Source organism: Amblyraja radiata, chromosome 20 (assembly GCF_010909765.2).
Source record: "Amblyraja radiata isolate CabotCenter1 chromosome 20, sAmbRad1.1.pri, whole genome shotgun sequence".
NCBI lineage: Eukaryota > Metazoa > Chordata > Chondrichthyes > Rajiformes > Rajidae > Amblyraja > Amblyraja radiata.
The window spans coordinates 42045136-42060196 of record NC_045975.1 but is presented as its reverse complement, the minus strand read 5'-3'; the positions used below and the strand labels follow the sequence as shown (position 1 = coordinate 42060196).

The 15061-nt window shown below is 47.2% G+C and overlaps 1 protein-coding gene across 8 annotated transcripts in view; it reads right to left on the bottom strand.

The window, feature by feature from the left end:
* The window catches only part of sox6 (SRY-box transcription factor 6), a 651687-nt gene that overhangs the window by 72034 nt on the left and 564592 nt on the right, over positions 1–15061 (bottom strand). For all 8 annotated transcript variants that reach the window (XM_033038493.1, XM_033038492.1, XM_033038491.1 and 5 more), the window contains 2 exons: positions 9963–10143; positions 4821–5002 (listed from right to left, as the gene is read on the bottom strand). In XM_033038493.1, coding sequence (XP_032894384.1) covers positions 4821–5002; positions 9963–10143 — 363 coding nt within the window. The remainder of the gene's footprint in view (positions 1–4820; positions 5003–9962; positions 10144–15061) is intronic.

The window sequence follows — 15061 nt, the reverse complement described above, 5'->3', positions numbered from 1 at the left end:
CCGGAAATAAGTTCCTTGAAGAGTTTTCAGCTTCTTGTCCAATCATTGGTCTTAAGCAGAGCTGAAAATCTGTTACGCTGTAATATGTGTAAAAACATGGTCATCTCCCCTCTTATCCTCTGGTGTAGAGAGAGTGTTATGAGTCTATGGAACACAAGTCAAAATCCTGCACAATGTTGGCCCTATGCCCAGATTAAACTCACCAACATGTCAAGAGCTGGTGATTTAAGCAGGCTGTGCCTGTACATCTGTGATTCTGAGCTCTCACTGCCTTCCACCTGAAGCTTAAGGGCAAAGGCTTGCTGGAATTCCACAGTCGTTTTACATGACTTTGGCCACGTTTCGAGCATTGTGTGCAGTTCTGGTCACCCCATTACAGGAAGGATGTCAAGGCATTGGGGAGGGAGCAGAGGAAGTTTACCAGAATGATGCCTCGATTTGGGGTTATTAGTAGGGTGCCAACTTTCTCACTCCCAAATAAGGGACAAAAGGTCAAAATAAAGGACAAATTTGCGACGGCAATTCGTTGACCGACTCGGCCGTGGCAACTTAATGATGAGTTGTCCCGGTTGCTGGACTACACACAAAGCCCAGCCGGTGGGCAAACTGAGGAGTTTTGGTCTGGCACCCCATCCAACTCATGAACCGATGATCGGCCATGAGAAGGAGGTGTGGTGGTGTCGGCGGTAAGCGAAGGTTCGAAGGCCGGACAGCTAGCCGGGCTGCTGATCGACGGGGCCACGGGCGAGGAGCTGCTGCTGCACTCCATGGGCTGCACTACGTCGGGACGGGTGAGGCGGGGTCGGGCACGGCGTTCCGACCCGACAGTCCCCTCGACCGGAGTAGTAGCAGTCAAAGACGGGACAAGGGCGGTCCCGTATGGGACAAACCAATTTAGCCCAATATACGGGATGTCCCGGCTAATACGGGACAGGTGGCAACCCTAGTTATTAGCTACAGGGAGAGGTTGGACAGACTTGGATTGTTTTCTCTGGAACGCTGGAGGTTGCGGGAAAACTTGATAGAAGTATATAAAGTTATGAGAGGCACAGATACGGTAGACAGTCAAAACCTTTTTCCCAGGGTGGGAATGTCAAAGACCAGAGTGCATAGCTTGACGATGAGTGGGGGAAAGTTTCAAGGAGATGTCCAGGGCAAGTTTTTTATTGCACATAGTGAGTGGTGGGTGCCTGGAACACACTGCTGGGGATGGTGGTGGAGGCAGATACAATAGTGGGGTGTAAGTCATTTTTGGATACCCACATTGGTATGCAGGGAATGGAGGGTGGGGGGGGGGTGGGGAGATATGGGTCATGCGCAGGCAGATCAGAATTGGTCTTGGCATCGTGTTCCTCATAGACTCAGTGGGCTGAAGAGCTTGTGTACTGTACTGTACTCTACCATGTTCTGCATTCTATGTACAGTAGTGAACATGCCAGACAGACCCGGGGAAAAATTGGAAAACCCATTCAACAGAATGGGAATTCTGGAGTGGAGATTTGGAAGAAAAAGCTTTATCTATTGTTTAATTACATCATCTTTCAGTTTTTAAATATTTCTAAATGTGCTGACATGTTTATAATTAATTTTAGTTTATTTTCATGATTATAAATATATTTGGTTTGATTATACTCATGTATAGTATGATGAATTAATTTGGCGGCACAGGCGTCGCAGCGGGTAGTGCTGCTGCCTCTCAGACCAGAAACCCCATTCGACCCTGACCTCAGGTGCTGCCTGTGTGGGGTTTGCACGTTCTCCCAGTGACCGCGTGGCTTTCCTCCGGGTGCTCCGGCTTTCTCCCACATCCTAAAGACATGAAGTTTTATAGGACAATTGGCTTCTGTAAATTGCCCCTTGTGTGTAGGCAGCGGATGTGAGGATGGAATAACATTGAACTAGTCTGAAGAGATGTTTGATGGCCAGCATGGACATGATGGGCTGAACGGCTTTCCATGCTATATCTTTCAATCAATTTAATCAATCAATATGAATCAGGCAGCATCTCAGGAGAACATGGATAGGTGATGTTTCAGGTCGTGACACTTCTTCAGACACACTGCCAGGGGTGGTGGTGGCGACATGGTAGTGGTGTTTAAGACACTCTTGGATAGGCACATGGACATGCAGGGAATGGGGGGATATGGCTTTAGCACCACCTTACTTTTGGTAACTTTGGACATGGAGAATACTGGGTACACAGCAGTAACATCAATCACATATGTTGGACATATATATAGCAGTGGTAGAGTTGCTGCCTCACAGCACCAGTGACCTGGGTTCAATTCTGACCATGGGTGCAGTCTGCAGAGTTTGCATATGCTCCCTGTGACCGAGTGGGTTTCCTCTGGGTGCTCCGGTTTCACGTCCCAAAAATGTGCAGATTTATAGGTTAATTGGCCTCGATAAAAATTGGAAAGGGCCTGTCCCACTAGGCGATTTTTTAGGCGACTGCCAACGACGACGACAATGGAATTCACCAAAGTCAGCACCGGCGACAACCTACGTCACCTGGCGACAACCTACGACAGCACCTACGTCGGCAGAAGACTTAGCTACGACACGCCCACGGTCGCTGACTGTCGCCGAAAAGTTTTGAACATTTCAAAATCCTGCGGCGACCATAAAAACGCTACGCCTCTTTGGGGGACTAAGGAGACTACTCACGACCATACAGGCGACACCCCGGCAACCGCATGGCAACATACTAGTCACTGGCAGTCGACTAAAAAATTGCCTAAATGGGACAGGTCCTTAAATTGTCCCAGTGTGTAGGAAGGTGTTAGTGTACGGGGATCGCTGGTTCAGCGCAGACTTGGTGGGCCGAAGGATCTGTTTCAGCGCTGTAGAAATATTAATTAGACTTAAACTTTATTCATAAAAACATTTCACATTTTTACATTAATTATTAAAATGGTAACACATTAAAATAATTAATTTTAGTCAGACTTAAACTTTAAGTCTAATTAAAATAACAATTTTTTTATTTAAGAAGTCTTTATTTTAATTCTTCTTTTAAATAAAGACTTTATAAATAATGAAAGTTTTTATTATTTAAACTTTACTTTTAGTCTTTAGATTTTATTTTCGTCAAAAGACCAAAGTGAAACCTACATTATAAACCAATAGCAATTTGCCAGGCAAGGTGTAAAAGATTGAAACGATGTCTCCAGCTTTGACAGGAGAGAGTGTTCTGCTCACAGCCTTGCCCCTAGGTAGGTAGTAGGGGTAGGGTTTGTAGAAGGGTCTCGACCCGAAATGTCATCCATTCCTTCTCTCCAGAGATGCTGCCTGTCCTGCTGAGTTACTCCAGCATTTTGTGCCTATCTTGGTAAATGGCAGCTGGTTAAGCTCTGCCATGTCTTGTCAGCTACCTCCTTGGTGTTTGGTGGTTCAGCCTCACTGATCCTGCACATTCTAGGGCAGATCAGTGTGGGTGGGGACCAAGGGCAGTGAGCCGAGTTGACAGGCCAAATGCACTCCGTTTCCTAATATGCAAATATATCACTGGAAACACATAGAAGTAAAACCCACTTCTGCGAAATCGGGGACATTTTTAACGTAGCTCGTTCCCGCGACTGAAGGTGTTCCCATCGGTCCAGTAGTTTTGTTAATTCTGGCTAAATTGGAGAGGCTAGGACTTCAGAATGGGGTAAAAGTTTCAGGGCTGCTGGGAGATTTGGTCAATTTGAAATTGCTCTCTGCAGAGCTAGGACAAGCTTCGGAGTGGCGCCAGTGTGTCTAGAGCCTAGATACAAGTTGCAAGCAAAGAATAAGAACATCTGTGGACCCTGTCAATTAGGTGCAAAATGCATAGAATGGATTGGATGGCTGCAAACCAGACATACACCTTGTAATAATTGTAAATAATGTTGCAGAGTTCTGCTTTGCCGAGTGTTGATTGGATGAGGTATTGAGCCTTGTCTGGGTTTCAGGCAGATCAGGGTAAATGTTTCTAAGTTGGCTTCCTTAAGAAGTCCTGTTTGAATACAATGTATTGAGCTGCTGTATCATTGGGTTAGGGAAATGTCTGTATGTATGGGGTTAATCGATATCTGTAATTGGGTTATTAAGAGACCATCCCCATGTGGTTCGGCCCCTCGAGGTCCTGGGACATAAGAGTTCGCTACCACGAGGTCCAGCGTCGATCTTCTGGGAGAGCGCTTGGGACTGCGTGACCTTCTGGAGTGTCTCTGTCTGAGCGAGGCCTAGAGGGCTTGAATAGGCAGATACGAGGATCGAACCCGCGGTGGGATAGGTACAGTAATTGAACTGTAATGTGCTGTTGTTAAAATAAAATGTAGTTGTTTCAAGTGCTTGATTCAGTGTTTTTACTGAGGCTAGACTGGGTGGGAAGCTTAGAAACGAGCAATTTACAGTTTTAGAGACACAGCATGGAAACGGGCCCTTCGTCCCTCTGAGTTTACACCAACCATCAAACACTCATACTATTTCTATGTTATCCCACTTTTTAATCCACTCCCAGCACAATAGGGGCAATTTACAGAGACCAATTAAGCTGCAAACCTGCACGTCTTAGGTTTGTGGGAGGAAACTGGAGCACCTGGAGGAAACCCACGTGGTCACAGGGAGAACGTGCAAACTCCACACACAGACAGCACCCGAGGTTAGGATCGAACCAAGGGTCCCTGGCGCTGTGAGTCTCTCCAGCACATTGTATGTTGCTCAAGATTCCAGCATCTGCATTCTCTTGTGTCTGAATGTTCACCCATGTTCCAGGGTTCAAAGCTGAACAGTGCAGAGGTGTTTATTTCCTGCTAGTGAGGAGCAGTCCGGAGATGATCACTGCGGCCACTCACCTTGTTACCCGTGCAGTTCATTCCGAGGTTGTTCATGGACGGGATCTTGCCATCGATCCCAGACTGCTGCAGCTGCTGCTCGCGTTGTAGTTGTTCTCGCATCTTCCGAGCTTCCTGTATGGCTTTCATCACTGCATCCTGGTCACCCAGAAAGGCTGTCGAATTCAGAGTGGACAGGATGTCTACAGAGGAAAAAGGACAAGCAGGCACAACAATTGATCAATCACTATCTATATTACTAAAAGTCTGTTCTTGACCGGTTTTGGCTTTCTGTGCTGCGATTTCCGAGAGTACGCCGCAACCTACGGCCGCCATTTTTGGCCACCTCGCTCAGATCCCCCCTCCGCCGCATGTGTGCCGAGGATTTTTCCCGTTGATGAAAATTGACAGAGATATTAATGTTTTTACAAAATTCCCCATTCTCTCTGCTGCCCCTGCTGGAGGGACGGGGAGGGACTATAAAACCAGGAAGTGGTGTGCCTCAATCAGTCTCTGCAAGTGGTGTGCCTCAATCAGTCTCTGCAAGTGGTGTGCCTCAATCAGAGCTCTGAATGACACTGACAAATGTCTACAGCACTGTGAGTACCCTTAATTTGGTTTGAAAATGAAAATATGGTTAGAGGTAAAAAAGCACTGCCTGCAAATAGTTGTTCGGGTTTGGGTTGAAGTAAAAAGGCACTCTCTCTCCCCCCCGCTCCCTCTCCTCTCCCCCCCCCTCTCCTCTACCCCCCCCCCCTCTCTCCCCCCCCCCCCTCTCTCCCCCCCCTCTCTCTCCCCCCCCCCTCGCTCCCCCCCCCTCTCTCTCCCCCCCCTCTCTCTCCCCCCCCTCTCTCCCCCCCCTCTCCCCCCCCCCCCCCCCCCCCCCTCTCTCTCCCCTCTCTCCCCCCCCTCTCTCTCCCCCCCTCTCTCTCTCCTCTCTCTCCCCCTCTCTCTCTCCCCCCTCTCTCCCCCCCTCCCCCCCCCCTCTCTCTCTCCCCCCCTCTCTCTCTACCCCCCCTCTCTCCTCTCCCACTCTCTCTCTCCCCCCACTCTCTCCCCCCCTCTCTCCTCTCCCCCTCTCTCTCCCCCCCCTCTCTCTCTCCCCCCCTCCTCGCCCCCTCTCTCTCCCCCCTCTCTCTCTCCCCCCTCTCTCTCTCTCCCCTCTCCTACCCCCACTCTCTCCCTCTGCCTCTCTCCCCCCCCTCTCTCTCCCCCCTCTCTCATCCCCCCCCTCTCTCCCCCCCCTCTCTCCCCCCCTCTCTCTCCCCCCCCTCTCTCTCTCCCCCCCCTCTCTCTCTCTCTACCCCCTCTCTCTCCACCCTCTCTCTCCTCACTCTATCCCCTCTCTATCCCCTCTCTCTCCCCCCTCTCTCTCTCTCTGCCCCCTCTCTCTCCCCCCTCTCTCTCTCCTCTCTCTCTTCCCCCCTCTCTCTCTCTACCCCCCTCTCTCTCTCTCCCCCTCTCTCTCTCTCCCTCCCCCTCTCTCTCCCCCCCCTCTCTCTCCCCCCCCCCTCTCTCCCCCCCCCCCTCTCTCTCTCTCCCCTCCTCCCCTCCATTAATGTGAGTGCGGGGGGGGGGGGGGGTAGTTAGTGTGTGACGCTGCATACGGGTCTGCACTTGGTCTAGTTACTGATAAATTCTTATCCACAGATATGCCATTTTTTTTCAAAGAGCACCCAGCGTAATCAAACGAGGCACCAGGAACTGCATATGTTCATACGTGATAGGAGCAGAATTAGGACATTCGGCCCATCAAGGCTACTCCACCATTCAATCATGGCTGATCTATCTCTCCCTCCCAACCCAATTCCCCTACCTTTTCCCCATAACCCCTGACACCCGTACTAATCAACTGCAGGGGCTGGTATACACAAAGAAGACACACTGTGCTGGAGTAACTCAGTGGGTCGGGCAGCATCTCTGGAGAACGTGGAACAAATAGGCTGAAGAAGGCTCCCTACCCAAAAGGTCACCTATCCATGTTCTGCAGAGATGCTGCCTGATTCGCTGAGTTACTCCAGCATTTGTGCCCCTCTTCAATGTAGACCAGCATCTGCAGTTCCTTCCCACACATAGAACAATACAGCACAGGAACAGGCCCTTTGGCCACAATGTCTGTGAGGAACATTATGCCAAGTTAGACTAATCTTCACTGCCTGCACATGATCCATATCCCTCCATTCCCTGCATATCCATGTGCTTATTTCAAAGCCTCTTCAATGTCACTATTGTATCTGTCCCACCACCAACCCTGGCAGCGCGTTCTGTTAATCCTGGACAAATTGGAGAGGCTTGGACCCTAAAATTGAGTAAAGGCTTCTGGGCTGCTAGGCCATTTGGTCAATTTAAAAGTGCTTTCTGTAGAAATGGGACGAACTGCAGAATGGTGCCAGTTTGTCTAGAGCATAGATCAGAGCTGCAGGAAAAGAATGGGAACATCTGCAGACCCTGACAATTAGGTGCAAAATGCATGGAATGGATTTGATGAGTGTAAACCAGACATAGACATTGTAAATAATGTTGCAAAGCTTTACTTTGCTGGATGTTGATTGGATTAAGTATTGAGCCTTGTCAGGTTTTCTTGCATTTCAGGGCACATGTTGCGATATTCGTTTCCTCTGAGAAACACTGTGTGAATACAATGTATTAGCCACTGTATTATTGGGTTAGGGAAATGTCTGTCATGTATGGGGTTAATCGATATCTGTGTTTGGATTGTAAAGAGACCACCCCCATGTGGATCGGCCCCTCGAGGTCAGGGGACCTATAAAGGTCCGCTACCACGAGGTCCTGTGTCAATCTTCTGGGAGAGCGTTTAAAGGGCCTGTCCCACTGTTCAAGAGTTCTCCCGAGTTCTCCCCTGATTCGAGCTAGTGTAATGTACATAGCAGGTACGTAGGAGTTCATGGATGTCACGTATCCTCTGACCATATCCCCTGACTCTGCTATTTTAAGAGCCCTATCTAGCTCTCTCTTCAAAGTATCCAGAGAGCCTGCCTCGGCCGCCCTCTGAGGCAGAGAATTCCACAGACTCACAACTCTCTGTGAGAAAAAGTGTTTCCTCGTCTCCGTTCTAAATGGCTTACCCCTTATTCCGAAACTGTGGCCCCTGGTTCTGGACTACCCCAACATCGGGAACATGTTTCCTGCCTCTAGCGTGTCCAAGCCCTTAACAATCTTATGTGTTTCAATGAGTGCCAAGTGTCACAACATTTTTTCTGTAGCTGCATGTTCAAAATCTTTCAGCGACCCTGATATGTCAGTCAATGACGCTTGCAGTCGCCGAAATAATCGGCAAGTGTGACAGGCTTGTAGTACACCCTAATCCAGGCATCATTCTGATAAACCTCATCTGCACCCTCTTCATAGTCACGGCATCTTGCTTGTAATGGGGTGACCAGAACTGCACAAAATACTGCAGGTTAATGCCCTCTAATCGAAACAGCAATTGTATAATAAACTGTTTTATAGTCAGGCTGAAGATTGGTCTCAACCCGAAATGTTACCCATTCCTTCTCTCCAGAGATGCAGAGTTACTCCAGCATTTAGTGCCTATCTTCGGTGTACACCAGTATCTGCAGTTGCTTCCTGCACACTAGGTTATACTCTATGTATTGTCACTTTCAAAGCACTCAATCTGTAAAGTGTGTCCTATCTCACAGTCAGCAGTGTTTGTCTTTCAAGAGGAACACTCATTAAAACGGAGGCAGATTTGGATTCAGACAAGAATCATCCAAAGCTGTTAATTATTAATGATGCCTTTCCTTCCAGTACATTATCTGGAACATTGATTCCTAAGAATGTGCCACTATCTTCTCTCGCAAATAGATTTGCGGTTCTTAACTAGATGTGTTAAAGCCGGTATCACTGACCCACTTCAGGTAGTATTGGCCCAGGCACCGCAGAGAATGCAGTTAATGTTACTTTTCCAGCTGCTGTTATTTTTCATGCTCGTTTTTTTTCATGTTCATCATCTTTTTTTCAAACGGTTTTAAAATAACCAATTTTGTTTAAGATGCGAATTACTGGAGTGCAGTGATCTGTACAGGGCTGTAGGACTCTTTGGTAATGAAGAATGCTTCCCTCCGGACTCTATTTTCAGTTGGATCAGCCAGGTTTGCTGCTGCTCATCAGCCACAACCAATGAGTGCTTTTCAATTATGTTTGGTAGCACTGCCGTAATCAGAAGCTCAAATTATTTTGAACTCTGGATTGCAAATGAGGACAAAAGGAAGAATGCATTTCGAGCATAGAGTTAGAAACAAGGAACTGCAGATGCTGGTTTATGAGAAAAGGCGCAGAGTAGCATCGGTCGGGCAGCATCTCTGGAGAACACTGGATAGGTGACGTTTCGGGTCGGGTCGGGTCAGGTCAGGTCAGGATCCTTCTCAGCCCCAGAGAGAAGTGGAGGCAGGAGCGATAGTGGCTTCAGACTGAAGAAAGGTCCCGACCTGAAACGTCGCCTATTCATGTTCTCCACGGATGCCGCCTGACTCACTGATTTACTCCAGCAATTTGTACCTGTGAATGCACTTCGTGCTTGTACGTTTGCTGTGATGCACAGAGGGATCTTGGGCTCCAAGTCCACAGGTCCCTGGAAGTGACTCTTTCCCTGACAAAGTCTGCCTCCACCACAACCCCTTTTACACAGGTGGGTGCCTGGAACGAACTGCCAGGGGTGGTGGTGGAGGCAGATACGACAGGGGTGTTTATGAAGCTTTCAGATAGGCACATGGGTACGCAGGGAATGGAGGTATATGGGTCATGCACGCAGAGGAGATTAGTTACATTGTACTTGGCCCGGACATTGTGAGCTGAAGGGCCTGTTCACGTGCTGTACTGTTCTATGTTCTATGTTCTGTTCTATGTTTTAAGTTCAAATTCTTGATTCGTACGGGTGTCAGAGGTTATGGGGAGAAGGCAGGAGAATGGGGTTAGGAGGGAGATCTGCCATGATTGAATGGTGTAGACGATGGGCCGAATGGCCTAATTCTGCTCCTATCACCTATGATCTTATGATGAAGTTCCATGTTCCATGTTCTTTGTTCTATGTTCCAGATGAGCTGTACAATAGCCACACAGCACAACAACAAAGGAGTAACACAATAGGAAGAGACATCAACTGCAAGAAGCATTGTTGATTCAAGCTCATATTGGACCTACCTAAAGAGGATCCTCTCCCGGGAGCACCAGCCACTGGGCTGGGGATGATGCTTTTGTTGGGCATGTTGATGGGACTAGACTTGTTTGTGTGGAAGAAGCTTTGTGTGGGTGATGTGGGAGATCGCACCGAACCAGATGTCTTGGGCCGGGCTGACAGATTCAGTGGCTGAGCGCCTTCATCCTGCAAATAAACCACAAGCACAGACATAGGTCAACGGGGCTGTCTTCGGGCATTGGCATGCAGTCGTACAGTCATGCAGCATGGACATGGAGATTCAACTCGACCATGATAATGGACAATAGACAATAGACAATAGGTGCAGGAGTAGGTCATTTGGCCTTTCGAGCCAATGTGATCATGGCTGATCATCCCCAATCAGTACCCCGTTCCTGCCTTCTCCCCATATCCCCTGGCTCTGCTATTTTTAAGAGTCCTATCTAGCTCTCTCTTGAAAGCATCCAGAGAACCTGCCTCCACCGCCCTCTGAGGCAGAGAATTCCACATGATGCTCCATCTACACCAGTCCCACCTGCCCGCACTTGGCCCACATTCCTATCCATGAACCTGTCCAATGAAAGCGATACCTGACCAAAACTGACACACGCCGGGAAACTACAGACGTGCAATCCATTTACATCATATATCGCTGATCACAGTGTGCACAAGGGCACCACAGCAACCTTCCATTCAAACCACAGAGATCATTTCTGGATTAACCTTATCAAATTTATCCTGACTGAATAACACTGTTGAATAAAAGGTTGTCCATATATAACTCTCACACACAAGCTTTATTTTTTGTCAATTTTAAGCAAATGTTGTATCTAGTTTTTTGAAAAGATCCTTCTAAAAATATCCTTACATGCAGGAGGCTTGTCGAGAGGTTTTGAGCAAATCCATAGCTCGCTCAAGTGTCAATGCATTTGGTTCGGGTGGGAAAGAAAGAATATGTCACACTTGCCTTTACCAGTTGGGACATTGAGATTGAAGTTGGAAATTCAGGTTGCAGTTTTACAGGACTCTAGTTAGCACATTAGGAGCATTGTGTGCAGTTTTGGTCTCCCCATTACAGAAAGGATGTGGCTGCTTTGGAGAGGGTGCTGAAGAGATGCTTTCTGGATTAGAGAGGATTAGCTATAAGGTGGGAGAAACTTGGATTATTTTCTATGGACCGCTGGAGGGTGAGGGAAGACCTGGTCGAAGTTTATAAAATGATGAGAGGCATAGATAGGGTGGTCAGGCAGAGACTTTATCCCAGGATGGGAATGTCACAGACTAGATGGCATCATTTCACTCAGGGAGTGGTGGGTATGTGGAACAACTGCCAGAGAAGGTAATTGAGGCAGATAGTATAGCAACATTTAAAATACATTTGCGCAGATACATGGATAGGAAAGGTTTTGAGGGATATGGGTCAAACGTGGGTAAATGGGACTAGCTTGGCTGGGACATTTGGTCGGCATGGGCGAGTTGGGCAGAAGGGCCTGTTTCCGTGCTGTATGACTATGAGGGGAAAGTTTAAAGGAGGCAAGTTATTTACGGTGGTACATGCCTGCAACATGCTGCCTGAGGACGTTATGGAAGAAGATATGACGCAACATCTAAGAGGCATTTAGACAGAGGCGTGAACAGGCAGGGAATGAAGGGAGAGAGACCAGACGCAGACAAATGTGTAGTTAAAGTAGCATCATGATTGGCCCTGGCACGATGGGCTGAGTGGCTTGTCCCTGTGCTGGACTGCATTGATGGTTCTTCTAATTAGCAATGAAGACATTTTGAACAGAAAGTCTTGCAAATTCAGAGCCAGGCCAGACCGACCCCTGCAACACCGGCCCAGTGCCATCGCCAGGACAACGGGCCCTTACAGCCAAGATAAGACTCTGTACTTTACTTTAGACTTTAGATACAGTGCGGAATCAGGCCCTTTGGCTCACCGAACCCCGCCAACCAGCGATCACCCCCTACACTAGCTCCGTCCTACACACTAGGGCCAATTTACAATTTTAACCGAAGCTAATTAACCTACAAACCTGCACGTCTTTGGAGCGTTGGAGGAAACTGGAGCACCTGGAGAAAACCCACGCAGGTCACGGGGAGAACGTGCAAACTCTGTACAGACAGCACCCGTAGTCTGGATCGAACCTAGGTATCTGGCGTTGTAAGGCAGCAACTCTACTGCAAAGCCATTGTACCACCCTCTACTTTGGAGAACTTTGAAAGTTGAAGGGCACAAGTTGGCACCAGAAACTTGGCGACTCTTTGTGTACTGCCTCTGTGAAGTCTACTATACTCACACTACAATCATTGTACTTTTATACTTATCAATGAGTGTGCTTACCTACTGTATGAATTTACTGGATTGTATGCAAAGCAAAGGATTTCACTGTAGCTGGGTACATGTGACATGAAGCATCATTGATTCATTGAATCAATTGTATGCAGACTTCCAAAAGTGTTTACATTTCATAAGAGAGGTGGTGCACCTGCTAAAGATAGTGGCCTCTGTGAATGCAGCTAAAGGCTGTCTGGAAGAAGGGATGAAGTGAATAGTAGAGGTCGGAGGATGTCCCCATGGAAGTGGCCCGATGTTTGTGGTGGCCCCAGCTGTTTCAGTTTCAGTTTAGTTTATTGTCACATACATTGAGGTACAGTGAAAAGCTTTTGTTGCATGCTGACCAGTTAGAAAGACAATACATGATTACAAATGAGCCATTTACAGTGTATAGATACATGATCAGGAAATAACCTTTAGTGCAAGGTAAAGCCAGCAAAGTCTGATCAAGGACAGTCCGAGGGTCACCAAAGATACAGATAACAGTTCAGCACTGCTCACTGTTTCTAATTCACATGTCTCACTTACTCCAAAAACACACAGAAGTGAATAAGATCTGTAGATCATACTATTGTACGGGACTTTTTTGTATAGAAAATAATGTGCTGGCATGCATAGTATTCCTTGCTGTAGTGTCTATGGTGGACCGTTATCCTATAAGATGCTTAAACTGAGGCATCTTAAACAAGGAGAGGAGGGGGATGTCGGTTCGTGGGAACAGCTCCAGTACATGGACCGGACATCCGACTTTGAATAATAGTGCCCAAAATGGCGGCACCCACATGTGTAATATATGCAGAAAGAATGTCACAGTGCAGTTGCATATGTGGACAATAAAGCACCATTGAACTGTTTAACAGCCTGACAGCCTATTTTAGTTTAGAAATACAGCATGGAGACAGCCCCTTCAGCCCGCCAAATCCATGCCGACCATCGATCACCCATTCACACCAGTTCGATGCTATCCCACTTTCTCATCCACTCCCTACACACTGGGGGCAATTTATTGGAGTCCGCATGTCTTTGGGATTATTTATTATTTTAATCGATAATTTTTATTTTTTAAACTTTCGTAATCTTTTTGTAATATTAAAGCTGCTAAAAGTTCAAAAAGTTAACCTAAATAATGTTCCTTCACAAAAAAAACTGCAGTTTTGGGAAAGGACAGTTGAATCTATTAAAACAGCCACAGAACAGGTTCTGGTGGTCTTGTTTCTAAATTAAGATCATTTAATAAGACATCGGAATAAAATAACCTTGCTTTCCCTGTCATTTGGAAGCTTGCTCCAGTAGACAATAGCTCAGTAGTTTGTAAGCTGTAGTATCCTCTTATTTAAACTCAGCCGCCAGCATCTGTACTGACCACATAATATGGGAGAGAGCCTTGTGGGAAAACAGGAACTTTAACTGCACAGAGAGAGAGAGAGAGAAAGCCCTTCATTACTCAAATCGCAGGTTGGACCAGTAATACAGTTAGAGTAAGCAGATTATTACCGAGGGCTGAGCTATCCTGTACATTGAACTACTAACTGTTTCTATCAATTGGAAATCCAAATGATCAGGTTTATACTGTTGATAATAAACAATAGACAATAGGTGCGGGAGCAGGCCATTTGGCCCTTCGAGCCAGCAATGTGATCATGGCTGATCATCCCCAATCAGTACCCCGTTCCTGCCTTCTCCCCATATCCCCTGACTCCACTATTTTTAAGAGCCCTATCTAGCTCTCTCTTGCAAGCATCCAGAGAACCTGCCTCCACCGCCCTCTGAGGCAGAGAATTCCACAGACTCACCACTCTCTGTGAGAAAAATTGTTTCCTCATCTCCATTCTAAATGGCTTACTCCTTATTCTTATACTGTGGCCCCTGGTTCTGGACCATAAAGGATCATTTAGAAATATGCCAATATATATTTAACTAACTGACATTCCACGCCACTTCTCAGTGCGCTGGGGTGGAGTTTAGTTTAATTTAGTACAGAGATAGAGCATGGAAACAGGCCCTTCAGCCCACTGGGTCCATGCCATCCACCCGTTCACACTAGTTTTATGTTATCCCACTCCCTACACACAAGGGGGCAATTTACAGAGGGCCAATTAACTCACAAACCCCACACGACTTTGGGGTTCTATATTATTTTAATCGATAACTTTTATTTTTTTTTAAACGCCCGACACACCAGGGGCAATTTACAGAGGGCCAATTAACCCACAACCCACCACCTCTTTGGGATGTGGGAGGAAACCGGAGCACCCGGAGGAAACCCACGCGGTCACAGGGAGAACGTGCAAACTCCACACACACAGACAGCACCCGAGGTCAGGATTGAACCAGGGTCGCTGGCACTGTGAGGCACCACTGTTCTGCCCAGTGAGGAAGACAGGGAAAGAGGTCATAAGGTCATAAGTGACAGGAGCAGAATTAGGCCATTCAGCCCATCATGTCTACTCCACCATTCAATCATGGCTGATCTATCTCTCTCTCCTAACCCCATTCTCCTGCCTTCTCCCCATAACCCCTGACACCCCAGGTGGTGTATAAAATAAATGTTGTGTGCATTCTCTTTTAAAGCATTCATTAAGAACTTGTGTGTTTGTGTATCTGCAGCAAGAACAGAAAATTGCTGCTCTGATGGTCTCAAAAAGCTGAGGTATTAACTGTGTTACATTGCATAGTTAATTGAAAAATACAAAATACCAAGACTGAATACAACATCTGATTACTTGGTTGGTTGCTACTTTTTAACCTCAGGGACAGAAACTGTTC